General features: G+C 37.8%; 1 protein-coding gene across 5 annotated transcripts in view; it reads left to right on the forward strand.

Moving 5' to 3' along the window:
- Positions 1 to 19,741, forward strand: part of CCSER1 (coiled-coil serine rich protein 1) — a 709,724-nt gene that overhangs the window by 129,202 nt on the left and 560,781 nt on the right. For all 5 annotated transcript variants that reach the window (XM_056332770.1, XM_056332760.1, XM_056332788.1 and 2 more), the window contains exon 4: positions 1,250 to 1,343. In XM_056332770.1, the coding sequence (XP_056188745.1) occupies positions 1,250 to 1,343 (94 nt within the window). The remainder of the gene's footprint in view (positions 1 to 1,249; positions 1,344 to 19,741) is intronic.

Below are 19,741 nucleotides of genomic sequence, written 5' to 3' on the forward strand. Positions count from 1 at the left end.
AAAAGGGTTGAATGAATGTAAGTTGTGAGTGTGAGTAAGAATTAACATCTGTTGTGGAGGGAAAATACTTCAAAGGATTAGAAGGAGCATAGAAAAATATAGTTCAAACTTAAGTCAGGGAAGGCTTTTGCTAGTTTAATATATACTCCTGTTATATTTCTCTGCTCTCTGTATGGCAGATTGCTACACAGGGATCTTGGACAGCTGGATACTTTGGGAAGATCACCTGACCTCTCTTGCACTGAATTCCCATGTTCTCTGGGTTATGTTTGTGTTGGGAGCCTGTGCGACGTCTGGGTTGCCAGCACCTCATGCAGGATCTACTGACCTTCTTTGCCTGTGAATGGGCTGGAGAATTAAGCCTGTGGCAGTGTCACTTACAGATTTGCAAGCAAAATGCCAGCTGGAGAATGCATGAGTTATGTTTGGTTAGATGTTGGTGACTATGGAGAAAATCTGATGTTACCAAGTCAAAAGAAATGACCATAGTAGAAAACTGAGACTGAGTATTTCTCTTAACACATTGAGTATAACAGCTTTAGGTTGGTAGGGGCTAGAGAAAACATTTGCCTCATCATCTCATTTTCTGAAGTTGCCCATGGTGAATACAGGAGCAGGGGACAGAGGCAAAAAGGGAATGGGGACCTAAGCTACACTTAGGCTTTCTTTCTATCCAGGTAAGCATTTACCACCCACCTTAATACTTAAAAAATCATGAGCTGATCATTTGTGCCTGAATTTCCTGTTTATCCTAAGTTTGTGAATCTATCCCTTGGAAAAGTAGAACTATAAATCTCTCTTCAGAGTATATTGGTAAGGGCAGGCAGTGCTTAGGATTCCAAAATTTAATGAAAGACAAGTACTGATACTTCTTACGTTGAGCTAAAAATAACATTTTAATGTTCTTTAAAAGTTATGATTAAACTTGAAAGACACAAAACCATCATTGATCAGTTAAAAAAAAGTAGTTATATGGATGGTGTTACTTGTACTTCTGGCTTTGTTTTGGTGTTTGTTTTGGGTGGGGTTTTTTTGTTAAATAATTGAGATTCTCTAAAACCAGAAGAGTGATACATTTCTAGTTGGACAGGTGTTTCATACAATGTCTCACTGGTCCAATGTTAGAAATTTTTTCTGTAGTTCCTGCTTAAATGTATTACTCTGAACTGATTGCTCATTATTTTGTGCATTATTTTGTTTGGTTAACACATCTGTCTAAATGCCCTTTTTTTTTTTAAATATATATTAGGATGTTTTGAATAACTTGGGTTCCTGTGAGTTGGATGAAGATGACCTAATGCTTGACTTGGAGTTCCTAGAAGAACAACATCACCATCATTCTGGTAAGTCAGATAGGTACTGAATATCTTCAATGAAGTATTGTTCTAGAAAGATAAAGAGAATGCATTCAGTACAATTACTTGGAAATAAAAAACCCCTCATTTTCATGGAAGAGGAGAAGCAGGATGCATTTTTTTTTGGTAGTGTTTGCCATTTGACAGAAATACACTCTTTACGCTGCATTTTTACAGCTACAGAAAAATTCCAGCACCAAGGGCAGACCCATCTGCTTTTTTAGATACTTAAAATGACTGTTGCTTACCCCAGGCGGTTCCCAGAAAGACCACTGCTGATATAATTGCAATCCTATTTAGTGTGTACTGGAATAATATGCTTCAAATAAAGAAGGTGTGGCTTGAGATGTGAACAGAACTTGATCCTTTCTCTCATGTTGCACTACCTTGATTAATAGCAATGAGCAAGGTCAACTCGCAGGGTGTTCAGAACAATTTTATAATAGATTTATGCAGGGTCTTGGTAAGTCGTGGTACCTGCAGTGGGGCATCTTGCATTTCCTTTGGCTGTGATTGGGACAGTGCAGGGACTAGTCCGTGAACAGGAAAAGTCCTGCTGACTCCACAGGGTTCAGGGAGACTTAAAACATACGTGAGACTTGTACTTAACCACAGGTAGAGCTCCGAGTTTGTACTCTGATGTGATACTCTCTTATGGCACTGACATGCTTTTAAGCAGGAGTAATTCTCACCCTCTCTTTTACCTGCTGCTTTCTGACCTCTCTTTCTCCATCCATGAATGTAGGTACCTGTAAGCACATATTCATGCATAACTGACGTGGAAGTGGGGTTTGAGACATATGCCTGCTTGTGTATGCTGTCTTTAGTTCTGGTCCCTCCTTCGATGCAAATTTAGCAATGGTTATGGATGAGCTGCTTGAGCTGTGCTCCTGTTTAAAGGAGGGTTGTAGCAGCAATATGTGCATGATCGTAGTTTCCTAATTTACTGGGAGCTAGGATGCAACAAATTAACTGCACAGAAAAGGACCTTTCAAACTGTACTGAATTATGCTATTAAGTGGTTACAGAAAGTTAACTCATAGAGGAAGAAATGTGTGTCAAAAATCTTTGAAACCAAACATTACATTTTACAAGAAATCGTAGTGTGTAGACGTTCTTTCCCTGGACCTGATGGAAACAAATTAACTGGCAGAACCATTTTCCATAAACGAACTTCCTTAACGTGTTGCATTTGGACTTATCTGTGTTTTCCTCCTTTTTATCTTTTTTTTATATTTATGAAGCATGGAATTAAGTGATGGAAAAGTCATGTCCAGTTCATTGTTGTTGTTATTATTATTATCATCATCATAATCATCATCATTATTATCATTATCATTGTTATTAAGATGGGTAGCAGCTTCTGGAACACAGCTAAGATCACAATGCCTAAATGACATTATACTTGATAGAAAAGTATTTAAGATGGAGATGTGATATGACATACAATGTTTCTACTCTTGTGTCATTATCCATAGCAAATGGGATGCTTTTAGAACAGAAAGACCTGCATTGCCCTTTGCAGCATGGTGAACATTTCTGTTCTGAGCAGTAATATAAAGACACATGTTGCAGTACACACATTGTTTTTAAACAAAACGGGTTTTATTTTATTAATATTTGCTTTTTGATCCATTTTTGGTGGGTCTAGAATTCCTTATAAGCACCAGAATACAGAAGTGATAATTTTGAATATATACAACTGGTTTAATGCAGACCTTTAAACTTTTGTAAACTCATCAGTTTGGAGGTGATCATATTTCTGGGCATGCACATATAAGCTATTGCAGATAATTGGGAAGCAATATATGATTTTAAAAAGATCTTCAATCTTGTCCCCTTTTTAAAGAAGAAGAGAACAGATTACATGCTGGGGATAAGCCAGTACTCTTATGGTAGAATTTATTATTCTAAGTGAATTTTAATAAAACCAAGGGACTGTTTGATTCTTTCACTATGGTACCAGCCTGAAAATAAGAGTCGATGATTTTCCATAGTATTTGCTAGTAACCATTTTGTTGGAATTTCTGTAAAAGCTTCTTAAAGCTGATGGGCTTGATAGCTTGCCCCTATGGCTTGCTTCAACAAAAATCATTCAACACAATCCCAGATGTGCAGATTTGTGAGCCTCCTCTTCTCTGTTGGTACATGCTGTCCATTGTGTACCAGATTCAGCGCTATGTTATGTCAGTTTTACATATTTGAGTAGTTTTGTAGCAATATTTGTTCACATTTCCATGTGTTTCTCCAATATCTGAAAGGAATCTGTACATCTGACATCCACATGTGTATCATACTAAAGTTAGCTGGAAGTTAATGCATGTACTTCTAGATCTGTTATCAAAATGAAGGTGTTTGAGTATAAAAATAAGACATTAAAAGCTGCTTTTTACATGGAAACCTTAAAATTATTCTTTTCTGGGATTCAAGTTATCAACACTGCTGTGACTATTTACAGTGCAATAAAAATCCTGTTGATGTTCTAAATACTGATTATAGCATTGATTTTTATTAGGGCCATAAGTCATAGAGCCATAGTAAAATTCACTTGTGCCCCACTTTGGTTCTTTATAAGGAATTCTGTGGAGAATTACTATAGGGGGAAATGTTTCAAGAGAAGCTCCATTGCAGTATTTTAACAAAGACACTGAAATATGAAGAAGTGCAATTGGAAGATAATTCTTTCTTAGGTTGTTAAGGAGGGATAACTAATGAATCGGACAAGTTCCTAATCTTCAAGAGCCTATGAATATCTCTGAAATGACAAATTAGCTGAATATGAGGGCTAACATCACATCCTTGACTTGAATATCAGAAACTATTCCTTGGTCAGGAGGCTGTACGCAGCAAGCTGTATCATTAAAAGATAGCAATTCTGAAGTGTAGTGCCAACGGTAATAAATACAGTTGATGGTGGTTAAAGGCAAGTTGAGAAAGTCTCTTAACTGCCATTAGGAGCGCCCGGTTTTTAGAGACTCTTGTTAGTTAAGGCCCAGTTGATAATAGCTTCTGCTTTTAGCTGCTGTGGTTGAAAAGAACAGGATTTGCTAGGATGGGGAAGTGTCTTTTTGACTTTCTACTGAAGTTCGTAATAGTAATTTAACAAAATAATTGTATTGTATCGATCCACCATAATTTTAGTGGCCATTTATGAATAGAAAATAAGATACTATTGAAAAGATTTCTGGGAGAAATAGCTATTAAGGAGTGAGCTCTGAAATAGGAGCTAGGAGCCAATTGGCAGGCAAGGAAACGTTGTTCTAGAAAGTGGAATGCTGTATTAATTAAAACACAGAGTTAGAAAAGAGAAAGAGACAGATCTGTTACCTCTTTCATTTTTGTGATTGTTATTATTTTTTCAATTAATACTCTGAACTGAATTATTACACGTGTTCTTGTTCTGTCCTCTCAGCTTTTCCCTAATGAGCTGGTTGCCCTCCAGCAGCATCCTCATGAAATAGGGTTCCTGCAGAAAGGCACTATGAACACTGCTGAGTACTAGAAAATAAAAAAAAATAGCCCTAACTGTTTCTCTAACCATACAATTTGAGATAAGTAGACACCTGCAAACATCATGTAGATGCTTCTACTTTGAATGTAGACTTCTGTGCCCTGCTAGTCTTAGCAGGGCTTTAGAAGTTGGAATTTCCTCATTTCTGACCTTTTGTCTTGTGAGTTTACTGCATGAATTTACTACTTTTGCTTCTGTTTTAAAGGCTGTATTGCCAAGATAAAGAATGTAAGACAGAGACATTTCATTATCCCACCTACACAATTGCTTTGAAATTTAATGAAATAATATTTGTATAGTACTCAGTGAGTGGAGAGCACTACTGCATACAAATGCAAAATATTAATCAACTTGATTCACTGAGAATTTTGCACACTGTTCTTAAACTGGAATGTTTAAAACTAAGCATAATATGACATACACGATGAGCCTTGAGGGTGCCTTTTTATTACTCTAAGTAAATTAGACTTTAAAAACACGCTACAGTGTTGATTTCCTGTTGTAAAATAATGAAGTTAGTGGTTTCTGTAGGAGGAAACTATTGCCAGTTATAGAAAGTGACAGCATTAATTTAACCTCATTCATTTTCCTTTTCCCTGGTGAAACTTTACTTACTTGATTACAAGAATTGATTACTCAAATGTATAAGGAAGACCTTTATATTCAGTGACATAAGCAGTGGGAAATTTATTCAAGTAACGCACATTAATGTGGGTGAGTTACGTACTTGTGTTGTGCCATAGCCTACTGAAAATCCAGATACTTGGTTGTGCATGGTTGGTGTTGTCATTAAATCGTGACTGCAGTAAATAGTAGCCTTTTCTAAAAGTTCACAAAGGCATAGCTATCTAAGGTCTTTTGTAATTTCTTAAGTATTTGCCATAGGTATCATAAAACCAGTGCCGCTGCATCTTTCTACAAACATGTACGTGTGTAGCTGGGACCTGTAGTGACAAATCCGGCTGAAGTGACTGCTCATGGTACTGAATATTAAGCACATGTGCGTGTCACCCCCATGTCAGGCTCCACACTACGCAGTGACTGTTCACGAGTGCGATATTGATTAGCTGTGTACCCAGACTGGCCTGCTGCATCCATCATGCTGTTGCTTGAATGTTTGCTGCATTGTTTTGAATAATGTAGCTCACTATAATTTTTAGAAGAGATTTGTCTTTTGCTGGAGCTTTAGCCATTTTGGGTTTAATGCCTCAGCCTCGTCTGTAAGGCAGTGATCCGAAGTACATGTAAAGCATAGTTATTTATTTCACCCAGGATCTTTCAGAAATAGAATTATTTGTCTTATTTGCTGGAAGAAAATGAATTAAAAGTGGAACTATGAAAGTGTACTTTAGCATCCCTCTACTGTTCAACTCAGAAAAACCAAGCCCACTTTCAGAGAGAGAGTGCATTTTGTTCAAACCTAACTTAAGAGCATCTCTGTTAGAAGCTTTTTAAGTGTGTGCTTAGTTCTGTGTATGTGGTAATCCATGCTTTGGTATTTTCTTAAGGTTTGTGAATGAAAAAGAGTGTATGTGACTTGACAAAATGACTTGACATGGTGGCTATGGCTCGTCTGTGCCGTATATATATTTTCTTGTGTTAGCAGATGTTGAGAAAGAAGGGGCTGTTCTTGGTAGCTTGGTGTAAATAGAACGGAACGGAATGAGCATGTGAAGGTCTGATGTAGTAGTATCACTCTTATGATATAGTACTTGCTCATGTACACCTAACAAGAAATAGGAAAATAGTTATTAAATCAGTGCTCTTTATTTTAAAATGTAAAGCTATGGTATGGTGCCTGCTTACCGCTGTCAGTAATGAGCAGGTAGAGGCACATCTTCGTGAGGTGGTTGGAAACAGTTCTAACATTTGTCGTGTGTTTGTATTAGTTCTCATTTCATGCACATTAGTGAGATCCAAAATGTAGTGTGTTGGGCCAGAGTACTCTATCACAACGCAAATACTTGTTTTTTCATTTAAGGAAAATAAATTATTAATTTGACAGTTTAATGTAAGGTTTTTGCAAACTTCTGTGGGCAAGGTAGAAACAGGGTTTTGGTTTTTGAGATGGATGAGCAAGTAATTTAAATGTCAAATTACAGTCATCATATCAGGTTATGATATTTTAGTAACATAATTATGTTATCAGCAGCCTTGCCAAGAAAAATGCAGTGCACTTGTTTATTTAGAAAGTAAAAGTCAGGATTTTTTATTGTATTTCCTTTAAATATAGATAGCCTGCAGATCAATTGCCATCAGTACCCAGCCAAACGGAAGTGTTGGTGTAATGACCCAGTGATTATAATTAGGTAGTTGCTGAGTTATTTTGAGTGCAATGAACAAGCTGTGTGAAAATTCTGTGGTGGGTTTGGAGCTCCTCCTGTGTCTATTAATTAAATGTACTAATTATTCTTGTTAATTTTTTAATGTAAGGTAGGAGAGCTGAGATGAAACCCCTTTGGCATTTTGTTTTTTGGTGGTTTGTTTTCTTTTTAACCAGGAGTGGGAGAAATAGAAATGCTATTAAAGAAAAAGTACAGCAAGATTCAGTGCTGGTAGTGGGTCATTAACACAGGGAGTTGCAAACTGTAAAACAGAAGTAAATTTGCTTGCTTTTGAAATGTGAAACACCTTCTAAATGTAATAATGGAATAGAAGAATATGCTGTACTTACAAATTATGCTACTTGTTCTGGCAGCAAAGCACCAAAAGGCAGCTCCCCAGCTATGGTGGATCAGCTGGGATTCATTGAAACCAGAAGTGTTAGCTGTTAGCGTGGCCGACGCGGGGTGTTGCAGGGTGCCTTTGGCTCCGGGGCTGGTCCTCAGTGTGACAAAAGCTGGCCCTTGTCGGAAGCCTGGAGTCCTCATCAGTGTTTATGCAGGGAAGCGTGCAGGGGCACTGAGCTTTGGCCCTACCACTGGCGGTGTCTGGACATAAGGTGTCGCATTTTTGAAATACAGTTGCAGCAGCACAGAAACTGAGATGGGGCAAATACCACTTGCTGGATGTTTTTCCTGAGATTTCTAGCAAAGCAGGCCTCCTGCTCCCAAGCAGAAGTTGCCTCTGAGAGTCTGACAAAGCGCCTGTGTAATCCATTTGTGTTAGTCAGTGCAAGGAAAGCAGATTTTTTTAGTGTTTTTAATTTCCCTTTAAATAGACAACAGGAAAAAACCCCAATCCTAACTATGTATTTTTGTCAGACAACTGCTTAGAACCAGAGAAGAGATACTTGGGTAGTTTGAGTGTATTGCTTTACTCATGAATGTATCATTGCAGCAAATTATGTTTCTGTGTTTAAAAACAATGACATGTTTTGATTTTTAATTGGAACTGGGCACCCAACTCCTTGAGCTATTTTAAAATCTTCACCGTTCTCAAATACCACCTTTAGAGATATATTAGTTACAGATTAGGTTAAACTAGGGCAGCATCCCTTCTGTTTTCTGCTTGAAATGTATAATAACTTTTCAGTTTATATTTACAGTCTTTGAACGAAATAAAGATTGTGACGGTAAAGTAATAAAGAGCTCTGTGTCTGTGCCAAAAAGGAAGGTCACAGATTATTTAGCTCAGTAGCATCTTGCATTGCCACTACAGATTTTGGACAATAAGATAATAAAAAAGGAAGCAGTACTAATAGTGAACATAAACTGATGTGTGATTTTGCGATGTTAATTATGCCACTGCATAGGTATCCCAATAAAAATTAAAAGGGGAAGTTTTTGTGTTAGTTTTTAATTTTGCGAGGGAAGAAGACTCGCATGTGCACACTGGCTTCCAGCATGGCTTTGAAGTATGGAGTGGAGAGTCACATGCAACTAGTTTCTCCATAGCTGAAAAGTTAAAGTGGAGGGATTTTTATATTTTCAGAATAACCTATTCTACTAAGCTACACGTTTCCCCCTGAAGCATTGTTTAATAAATCTGACATAGTAATGGAGTAACTTAAAGTCTCCAGGGAAATGAAATAAAACTTGTAGTCTTCTAAACTCTTCTAACCATGATCTACAGCTTTTGAAAGAGTACTGGGCATGGAGAAAAGAGATTTTTGTGGGCTTTGCAGTGAAATAATAGGTAGCATTATTAAATGAAGAGAGCGTATTGGTGTTAGTCAAAAATCACCACTGCATGCTTGTGGCTAGGCATGTTATTAGCAGCCTTGAAGCTTAAGTTACTGAAAATAAGGAGAAGAAGAAATAATGAGTAGAGAAGAAGTTAGTATTAAATTGGAATGAAACTAAATAGAAATCATAGGCTAATATATAAGGTTAGTCCTCCAGTATCCTGGAGCACCCTGCTCCATATTCTGGGAAAGTAGTAATGAGCTGAGAGTCCTATTCTGTTCTGTTATTTATGTAAATGAACAGTGTAATCTTACTGCGATTTTAAGTGAGAAAAAAAAAAACCCCACAACCCAGAACTGGTACCAATTTAACTTTACCCTAAAACTCCTTTAGTGTGTTTTACCTGAAAAGTTGAGTTGCGAATGAGCCTGGCTGATGAGCCACAGGAGGCATGTAACACCAGATTCTAGCTGTGCTTCCCTCAGGATAAGTCTTAAAACATGTCTGAGATACAGATAATTGGACTGTGCAGTGTGTTCTCAACGGATCAAGGAAAATACTCAGTTTCCTGAGCAAATTAGTATTTATGGCTCTTTTTTTGGTGTGAAGAGGGGTGAAGGATTGATAATGTTCAATTGGTGGGTATCACTTAGGTTTCTTTCTGCCTGATAGAAATTTTATTAATGATATATGCTTGTAAATCCTATTCAGTTAAATGGAGCAGTTGGAAGACCAGCATCATGGAACATCACAGCCATAATTTAGACGCCAAGAGGTTGCTCCTTCATAAATAGACAAGAAGGGCAAAGGAGCACAGTCCTGAACTCCAGGGTCATGAAAGAATACTGTTGAGTGAGATGCATTTGTATGGTTATCATGGAGCAATTAGAATCAGAGTCTGCATCTCAGTTTCGTGCACTTTCATAATTATATTGTGACATTTAGTTACAAATCCTTATTCATATTGGTATGCTCAGCCATCATTTACTGAAAGAACCAGGACAGTAATTAAATAGGCATACTGCCTTGCTTCGTTCCTTTGATTTTATACATACATCGAGATGAAACATCTTCTTTAATAATATCTGTAGGCAGAAAATAAGTGCAATAATAAACATTATGACAAATCAAAGCATACCATCCTATTTAAAGCAATTCAGCGTTTTTAGATAACAAAGTTTAAGTAGGGTGCCAAGTGCTGCTTTTCTGTCCTGCTTTGTGAGTTTAGAAAGATCTGGACTGGATGTCTTGCCAAAATGGAAATGTGATGAGAGCTTCAGAGAGGAGCATGATGTTTCTTCTCAGTTTTCCATGAGTACAACCAAGAGATTTAGGGACTAAGAACAACAGTGAGCTCACAATTATACTGCAGAACAGCCATAACTCAGTTTTATATAGAAACAACTGCACCTTCCATACCACTTCTGCAACCATCCTACTTCAAGGTCAGACTGAAACTGTGTGTCTAGAAAGTGTGAGTTAGTGATGGGTTTTGACATTTTGAAGTATTTATCTCTGAGATCCTTGTAGCTCCACTCTTAGGTAAAGAAAGGAGGGAAGGGCAGTCTGATAGTTAAAACTTGAGTTTGGGTCTCCTGGGCTGAGCTGGGGTCTTTGGTGCAGATTTCCAATGTTACTCTGGGCTAGTCACTTAATTTCCTTGTAGTATGTAGAAAGTGGTACTCTGGTAGTCACAGGGATTTGGCGTTAAAGTCTGAGAGATACTCAAGATACCATTGGGATGGAGCTGCAGTAATAATTAGAGTCATTATGGTCCTTAGAGGCCAATTATGTTATATTTTGTGCCTCTTCACACATCATTCCAGGAAGTGGAGCAGACATGACCATTGCTGTTGCTAGTGTCTCCGCTACTGTTACTGCTCCTGTTTTAAAAAATGCCAAACACAGCTTGCTTTATAGCAGGAGGGAAAAAAATACTGCAAAAGCTTATCGTACTCATCAACTAAAGCCTGGTCTCAAAACTAAATTACTTTCTAAATCTTTCCAAAATTTTACCTATCATCAGTCATTACTCAAAGATTGAGTCATACCTGCTGCAGTGTTTGAAAATATTAGTTGGCTTTATTGTTGTATATCTTGTACCTGAGTGTCTTGTGATGAAAGAGCCTGTTGTCCCTTCTTTTGTCCCTGTGAGGATTCTGTCAAATACGTAATATTGTTTGGATTTTGTCGATTTTTATCTCTGTTTTTACTTCAGACTTCCCTTGAGGGGGGAAGGAATTCACAAATAAATGCCATGCAGGTAAGTAAGCCCTACGATTTGTTGCAGCCTAGTTTCAGCTTCAGAAGGGTGGTCAGCAGGTAGGTAATGCTTCGGAGGTGCGTCAGGGGTACCTGAGCTTCCTGAGAATATTTTGGCTTCTTGGAGACCCCCATAAGTCTGTGCTTTTTGATTGTATAGCTTAGCTAGTTTTCCTTCTTACAATGCACTACAGAAACTGTACACCTCTCTTTGCCAAGGGAACTATTTGAGATAAACTCTGAAAGGTGGCCTTAAAGGAATTTTCTGGGTTTACCTTCTGTACTTAGGCTTATTTTAGGATTCTTTGATCTGACCCAAAGTGAATAACAACCAGACATCTCCTTCTCATATGCCTGATTTTAAGAATTCTTCCATGCAACCCTTACTGTAGGGAACAGCTTTAAAATGAAAGTTCGTCAAAGCACCTGCTTGCCACTGCTCCAGTAGCTTCTGCAAAAGACAATGCATTCATTATGCCTACTGAGGATAAAGCATCAGTATTACTGGGTTTGGGGATTTTTTTCCCGGCTGTTTCCATAATGTTGTAACATTTTTAGGAGAGAGAGTCTACTTCCAGTTAATATTTAAATGAAAATGAGGTTGCAGTTGAAAATATTCAGAATACACTTTTGAGAACAAGCAACAAGTGGTCTATTGCAGGATGGATAATGTATGGAGTGATGGATTTGCAAGTGGCAAATTAGGCACAAATTGATATTACACTGAATCTAAGGGGTTCTGCATAATTTTCCTTTTTTTTCACAGAAGTAAGCATGTATCAGTTTGATATTTGGAGCTGCTGAACCATGCATTAGCCTGTGAAAAGCTGACTGCCAGTGAAGATTTCTCAACTTCCAAGAGTGTAGTCTGATGAATGAGTGAGAGCTCCTTGCATCTTGCTCTATGAAAACTTTCTCTTTCACCACAATGTTGAAACTAAAATTATTTCACATACGCACAAAAAAAAATAAAATAAAAAAAAATGAGCATATTCCTGCAAGCAGTGCCTTGCATACTGGGGGAAAGAGGTTGCAGTTAGTAGTGTGGTGAGTAGTATAAAGTAGGCAGTTGCTAAAGCAGAAGTAAGAGGGGCTGGGATGCGGGCAGGGGTGCTGGGCAGAGGGGCTGTGCTGGTACTTGAGGGATCCACGAATGGCCGTGTGAATCCAGAGAGCGGGGAGACGTGTGCCTTCACTAGTGACCCTCAGTCTTCCTCACCCCAGGAGGAGGAGGGGACCTGGCTGGCTGTGCTTCCATTTGATGCAGCGCCTGCACTAGGGGCTGTTGCAGACAGTGCCTTGTCTGCGGATGCCCCTGTGTCCGGCCATGTCGGTGGCCTGTGCATGGCTGTCTCTGCCGTATGAGCTCATTTTTGCTACTGGTTGAAGCTGCACACAGGCAAGTGGCAGCAGCATCCTCAGTCAGGAGCACAAACCTCCCAACGGAGCCCCTGCGGCCGGGCAGGAGGGATCTCCTCAGCCCTGCAACCACCGGAGGCCATGGCCCTGAGCAGCATCCCTCACCCATATGGGCTGGTAGTAGCACATATGGAAATGTGCCTACCTAGTAGCAGTACGAATGTAAACGTAAAATATACCACAAACCAAAGCCATTTCTTTGAGCTGTTTCAGGGTTTTAAATGCTTTAATTCCTCGCACCCAATTTTTGAGAACCAGCGACAGATTTTGTTTGTAACACGGTAACTGCTGAATCAGCATGAGTGAGAAATGAAACAGAAAATTGGGACTTAAATGAGTGCAGTGGTTTTTTTGGTTGCAGGATGGTTAACAAGCTTATTTTATTTTCCCTCATTTAAGTATTTCCAGCCTCGCAATCACAGTTCACATGTTTTTTAGGCAAAAGGATTAAAGCAATGTCTTTGCAAAGTTTAAGGAAGCCAGAGAGGCCCCTAAGGCCTGAGAAACTCTTACGAATAAAAAAGAAAGTGTTGGTGGTAAACTTCTCTTTATTATAATAGATTATGATTTTGCTGACTGTCAAAAGCCCAGGCAACATGATTAACCTGTTGAAGATCTTCCTGACTTAACTAGTTTTTCTCTCGTGGAAGTTTTTCTTTATAAAAAACCAATTTACTGTAAAAATACACTTATTTGAAAGTTGAAAAGCAGGCAGTAGATAAAATGAAAGTACAGCTGTGTTGTAATATTATATTTTTCCTTTTTCCAAAACCTGTTAATTTCACAGAAAATAGTTTTGCCAAGCCTCTGTATTTCTAATACATTTTTTTCCATGAATAAAACATGGAATAACTCTATTTCTAAAGTTCAATTCCATTGTTTTCTTCCCTACGAATTCTTTAATTTGTTCGTTTGACTCTTTTGGAGATTTTTGCAGAATTGGGGGTTCAGGAAAATGTATTTTTTATACCTCTTAATATGACATCACTGACACTACCTACTTTTAAATTATGATTTTGAAGGTAGAATGATATAGATGTGTTACTTAACCATTATCTTATTGTCAGTGTGTATTAGATTAAATGCAAACAGCTCCTGGTTCTGTGGATTTTCAGTCAAAGCCACATGAATACACAGCATGAGTGTATGCAGAGATGAGCTGCATGGAGCTGTGTGGTTTACTCACGTGGGGAAACTGGTACCGTATCACTGCGCATCTGGAAAGATGCGGTTTTGCCTGTGGAAGGAGGTTCACCAGGTAAAAGGCATCACCTTGTACTGAGTTTTTCTGCAATCTAGTCCCATGATCCTCTGACACTTAAGTTATCACAGGTAGTAAATAGTTGGGGGAAACAGAGAGGGGGAAAGAAACAAATATAGGTAAGAAGGAAAAATGGCATGGGAAAAACCTTTAGCTTCTGGGTAAAATAACATACTTCGGAATGAAGTTACTTGAAATTTGGTTTAGAAAGATGTATGGCAAGTGGCTGTAAAAGAATTTTTCAAACTCTCCCAGCTTTCAGGTACCAGCAGGTGTATTGTTCTGTCCCTTTATTCTGGAAAGAAATCCACAGGTTAAATGAAATCCAGGTGAGCATTCTTCAGACAGCAGGGGTCATAAGTAGGAGCTCTCTGTAACACAAGTGTGCTTGCTGTGTGCACTGCTCCCAGTGTTCCTCACAGCACACACAGAGTATAGGTGAGGAGTGATGGAGAGGTACGGTACACGGCATCTAGGCTCGCAATAGCCTGCACTCTTATCAAATCTGCAAGAACAGATTCTGGGGATTTCTTCTTTTGCCGTACAGGACTAATGAGCCATTGAATCAGCTCAGTGGCAGGTGTGGAAGGGTGGGAAAGGGAACACAGTGAGGCCAGAGAAGATGACAGAAAAGGCCATGCTTTCTTCCTATATGAGAATTTCTATTTCCCAGATTTTGTAACTGTAAGTAAAAGACGACACTTGTGTAACTTTCTTCTTAAATACAACTAAGGTTGTTTTATAGTCCCTCAGCCCCACCCCAACCCCTCACATTTAGCATGTATTTTCTCTCTTCTTTCCTGACAAACTTTCTGTACTTTTCTGGAATATGCAGGAGCCTATGTTATCTTAGCTGACATATGGATTTAGTATGGTTGCATGTGTGGCCTATCGGTTACTACTTTAGCAGATTCAGCTTACTTTAGAGGTGGTGTGCAGAAAAATCTTACTTGTTCATCTTTAGTCCTTCTTCTGACCTACCTCTGTTGGCTTTTCTGTGAAAGAAATTGTATTTTGATGGGCTTCTTTGTGCTTTACATGCAGACGGCCTGTATCTTTTCAACCCTCAGTTAGTTCCTGATTTCAGGTAACGGCGTATTCAGGTAATGGTATTTTTTGAAACTGTAGGTCAAAGATGTTAAGTCTCGCTTGCACCCAGTCTTAGAAGTCCACGCAACCAAGACATTAGTTAAGTTTGCCAGATTTTTGCTGATAGAATAATGGAGAAAACTGTCTCCCAACAGACTATTTTGTTTCTTAGGTTATGGAATAGAAACTCCGTGATTATTTAATAACGAAAGTTGTATTTATAAATTATAGGTTCGACGTTCTGGAGTCAGTAGAACTCCTTGGAGATCAGCCTCCTTTCTAATTATGTGTGCGGATGAATTGTCCCTATATTTACTGCTGCAAAAATACATTTGAAATTTTCATATCTCATCAGGATTTAGGTCACTGTGCTTAGTATTATATTCAAATTTCTATCAAGGATGATTCAGCATGTTTAAGTTTACCACTTATCCCCTTGATTTCTTTGTTTAAGTCCATTATATATTCAGATCCCTTCTGTATCCTTACACATTCGCATATATGCATGTTCGTTAGTTTGTGGGAAATATATAGCTATTGTATCAAAGAGGACTTAGAAAAAAAATAAAACTTTACATTGGGAAAGAGATATTGTTCTGTGCTTCAAGAATTTGCTATGGAAGTGTCTCAGTGGGGCGTTAAACATGTGTTTAGCCTGAGGCACATGGCTATCTCTGCTGGCGTCAGTGGGATCATACGTTTCAGATTTAAGCTCATCCATAGGTGACCCCAGTCCTAGGAGGGTGGACTTGGTTCATATAGTGCCCCCTGTGAGACTGAAATTTTAGAGCTATTCAGTTGCCGTCTCTCTCCTTCAATATAATTATGTCGTGGCTAAAAGTATGTGTAAGTACAGTATTGCTAGCGGAAATGGTAGAAGACTAAACTGCGTAGCCCAGCTGAGGAAACATATAGTTACAGGTAACTAATGTATGCACTAAATTCTACTGCACCATGGTTCTAATAGCAGCATAGTTTAGAGGAACAAAAATTCATATTATTAAATGAGTAATGATCATATTTCATAAAATAAATTTGGGGATGCCATCTAACTGTTTAATTTCATGTGTCTTCTAGGTATAGAAATGAAAGAAAAAGATAGGAAGATACCACAATGTTTTTGTTTATATTGTAAGGAAAATTAGAGTTGGTAGTAAAGTACAGAATGCATATTTTAATTAAAATGTTAACATCTTTTCAAAAATAAATCGTTCAGAAGGTACTCTTCTCTGGTGAAGCTTGGTCCATACAAAGTCTGCTATTTTCCCAAAATAATGGGTATCATTCCTGATTTGTTCTTAATCATCCAAGCGGCGTAGAAATAGGTAATATGAAGACTTCAGTTCTAATAAAAAAAAAATCTGTTTAAAGAAAATATTTAACTGCCAACTTTTTACACTTAGTAGTCTGAGGAGACCTTGAAAACAATTATGTAGGGGGGAAAGAAAGTCCGCAACAAAAACAACTTATTTTTATTATTATATCTTATTGAACTTAAGGTTCATTTAGATAAAAGGCATGCTGAGATTTTAAATGAACCTCAACCCACTAGACTATTGTTTAAGAAGTGGTGTGAGAATGTTCTTTAATAAAGTAGAAATAGATTAGAAGCGGGTTAGGTCCCTTACTATCTCTCTTCTTAAATAAATACATTTTGTTTCTCTTGCAAAAATGTAGTGCCTGAGTATTCTGCATCTAACAGAAGAGAGAGTTGGGCCCTATGTCAATTATTTCTGTAGTAATTTCTGCTGAAGTCGCTGCAAGTCAGCCTAGAAAGTGTTATGGTCTGAGTTTCTCCTGAACAGAAGCTGTGTCTGTCTTGGCAACCTTGATCACATATGTAGGTTCCTATATAATTAGATTAACCTTAATAGGGGAATCTTAATGAGGCTATTTGATTTTTCCTTCCTAAACCAAAGACCAAGATGTCACTATTTTGTTTCTGAATTTTGTACCTTAAGCATTTAGTTTCCCATAAATTTTGCCAACAGGTGACTAAAACTATACTTGTGCTTTCTCCTCTTCCACACATATTTTCAAAAGGTTTTTTGAACACAGGATTTTTATGGCATTTTCTATCTCTGACATGACCTATATGAACATCTAGAATACCTCCACTGGGAAAAAATGAGTCAAAACCCAGTGAAAGACTTAAATGAGTTGATTTTGAAAGTGCTTGTGTGTTGTAGATTTGAATCACAATTTCTGGAAAAGCAGTTTTGTCTCAACAAGTAGGGGCTGGATGAACTGAGTTTTAATGGTGTCCTAGCTCCTGCCTGAGTGTGTGGTCTGTGCAATTAAGTGCTTTAACCTGTGCTCCTTACCCTTACAATTAGGTGCCAAGTAATCAAATCACTTACGAAGGTACAACGCACTGATTAAAGTGGTTTTACAGAGTTAACAGCGCACTCAACGTTCAAGTGTCAAATGTTACGATTTGATAAAAATCAAAAGACTGTATTTTCTTTATCTGATGCAGTACCTACATGCAGTAAACAGGATATGTATAGATATAAAAAATAAGTAGGTTAGGTATAGACTACTTATGGGAAGAATAGATCTATGGAGCCATTGTTCTTTAGGTTGTTAGCAATGTGGTGAGCTATAATTTTGCATATGCTGATGAAGCTTTTGATACTTAGCCATACTTGGCTTTCTGCTCTTTAATGGTCTCAGTAGTTTTGGTTTTGGTTTTGTGAGGGTGTTTTCCTTGTTGTTCATATGCATCGCTGTGTGTAGTATAGCTGCCCAGACTGCAAGAATAAGCTGGTAACTTTTCACACCTTTTAGTGTACCAAATTATTTAAAATATAATTGCCAGTGTCCTGTCTGAGCAGAGGATAGGATTTAGAAATACTTATCTGGGGGATTTGGTTTGTTGGCTTTTTTTTTTTTTTTGCAGGCTTTTACCTTAGAATTTAATGTAGTAGCTTAAAAAGGACTAATTGTATTTTCCATAGCAAATACCATAGGGAGTCTTACGCTGTATTTATTGTACAGCTTTGGAACATTTCCTGTGATTTTTTTTCAAAACCCTTTTCCTTAACTGGTACTTTGGAAAATTATCGTGTATTATCTTGAGAACATTTCAGTGTGATTGTGTGAGATGACTTAACAGAAACCAGACTTCTTACATACTGAAAATACTTAAAACTTCTCGTTTATTTTCTTAATTCTTGAGGTGGTGGCAAACCAATCCTAATGAGTCACAACTGACTTTTAATTCCACAGTTTGTCACCTGAAAATGGGAATAAGAGCAGCTCACGTATTCTGGAGGTGACACAGGGGATTTTTTACGAGAATTCTCATGAACAGCATGACAGTTACTTGGAGTTACTAATGTAGAAGTCACCTTGAATTTCACTCATCTTTAAGAAGCAAGTTTTCCCTTCCTTTTAATGTAGCAAAAGGGGTTTTGTGGTTCTGATCTAGGGATCTCTTCATGTGCTGTAGCACTTGCTGGGTATTTGGAGAGTAGTTGGGAAAGGAGCCTAATATTCAATACGTTATTTATGTTAGATGATTTTTCCAACATTTTTGGTAAAAGGAAGTCTTGCATTGGTGAGGTAGTAGTAAACTTTTAGATGCATATTGACTCTGAGAACAGCAACAAATGTTTTTGTGTTCTCCGTACAATTTTATAAACATGTCTACTTGAAAGAAATATTTGTGTTAGGAACTTGGTTTCAGTTTGCAAATGAATGCAGAACTGTGCTTTGCTTTTGACAGTATCTCTAGCAAACAGAAACCTAATATTGCTCCAGTTACAAAATGCAAAACAACTTAATTTTGTTACTGTATCAGACTGTCGTCCTTGGTCTTTAGTGCTTTATGAAGTTAGAGTTGATTCAGCTTTAATGAAACTGGGGAGGAGCAAGGAGAACCTGAATTTCAGCGATTCATATCTTCTAGTGTAGGCTTGCTGGTTTCCTTAGAGATGTAGCATGTTATATACACTAAAATAAATGGATGTAAAATATTGTTGGGAGGTTTAATTTAGTCAAGTACCATCATTTTAAATAGGTGACTATTGAGTCAGATAAAAGAATTTACTTCCAGTGACTTTGGAGAGAGTGATGTTTGATTCATGTTCCTCTTCACATTTGTACCCAGTAGGGAACTGTCTGGTAGTAACGTGAGATCTCGTGTCTCTTCCACATAATTCAGAGAGATTCTAACAGTGCATCTGGCACTCACGGGTACCATGCAGATTTGTGGATTCCCTGTGGTACCTCTGGTCCAGAAATCAATAATTATACTGACACAGAAATGTTTTAGGTTTGGTTGTTGCATTTCTCAGTTTTGAGGAGGAAAAAAGGAAAGAGTATGTGAGAAGGGGCGAAATATTTCTATTGGGTTTGATAATATTTTTTTTTTAACTGGATGCAGGTAGAGGCTGTGTAAACATTAACAAATAAGAATGAATATATTTTTAAACTAGTTTTACTTGATAAATATCTTAAATTAAACCAGCAATAACTTTCTACTTACATGTTAGTCTTTTGTATTCTGAACAGCTGCTTTTCTGGTATGTTTTATGGTCTTCCCAGAAACTGTAATGGAATTACAGCCCTACTCTGGACAAGCAGAAATAAATCATACAGTTTACAGGAAAAGTGTATAGCCTCGATTCAGGAAAACTGAGCTTTCCTTCTCTCTGTGCCACAGATTGTCTATGTAGTCCTTTGCAAGACACTCTATTTTATTTGCTCATCAGTATTTATTTCTTGCATAAGGATCCTGTTGGGATGTATTCTTTATTTCAAAGGTGTTTAT

This window comes from Falco biarmicus, chromosome 1, assembly GCF_023638135.1.
Source record: "Falco biarmicus isolate bFalBia1 chromosome 1, bFalBia1.pri, whole genome shotgun sequence".
In the NCBI taxonomy this organism is placed as follows: domain Eukaryota; kingdom Metazoa; phylum Chordata; class Aves; order Falconiformes; family Falconidae; genus Falco; species Falco biarmicus.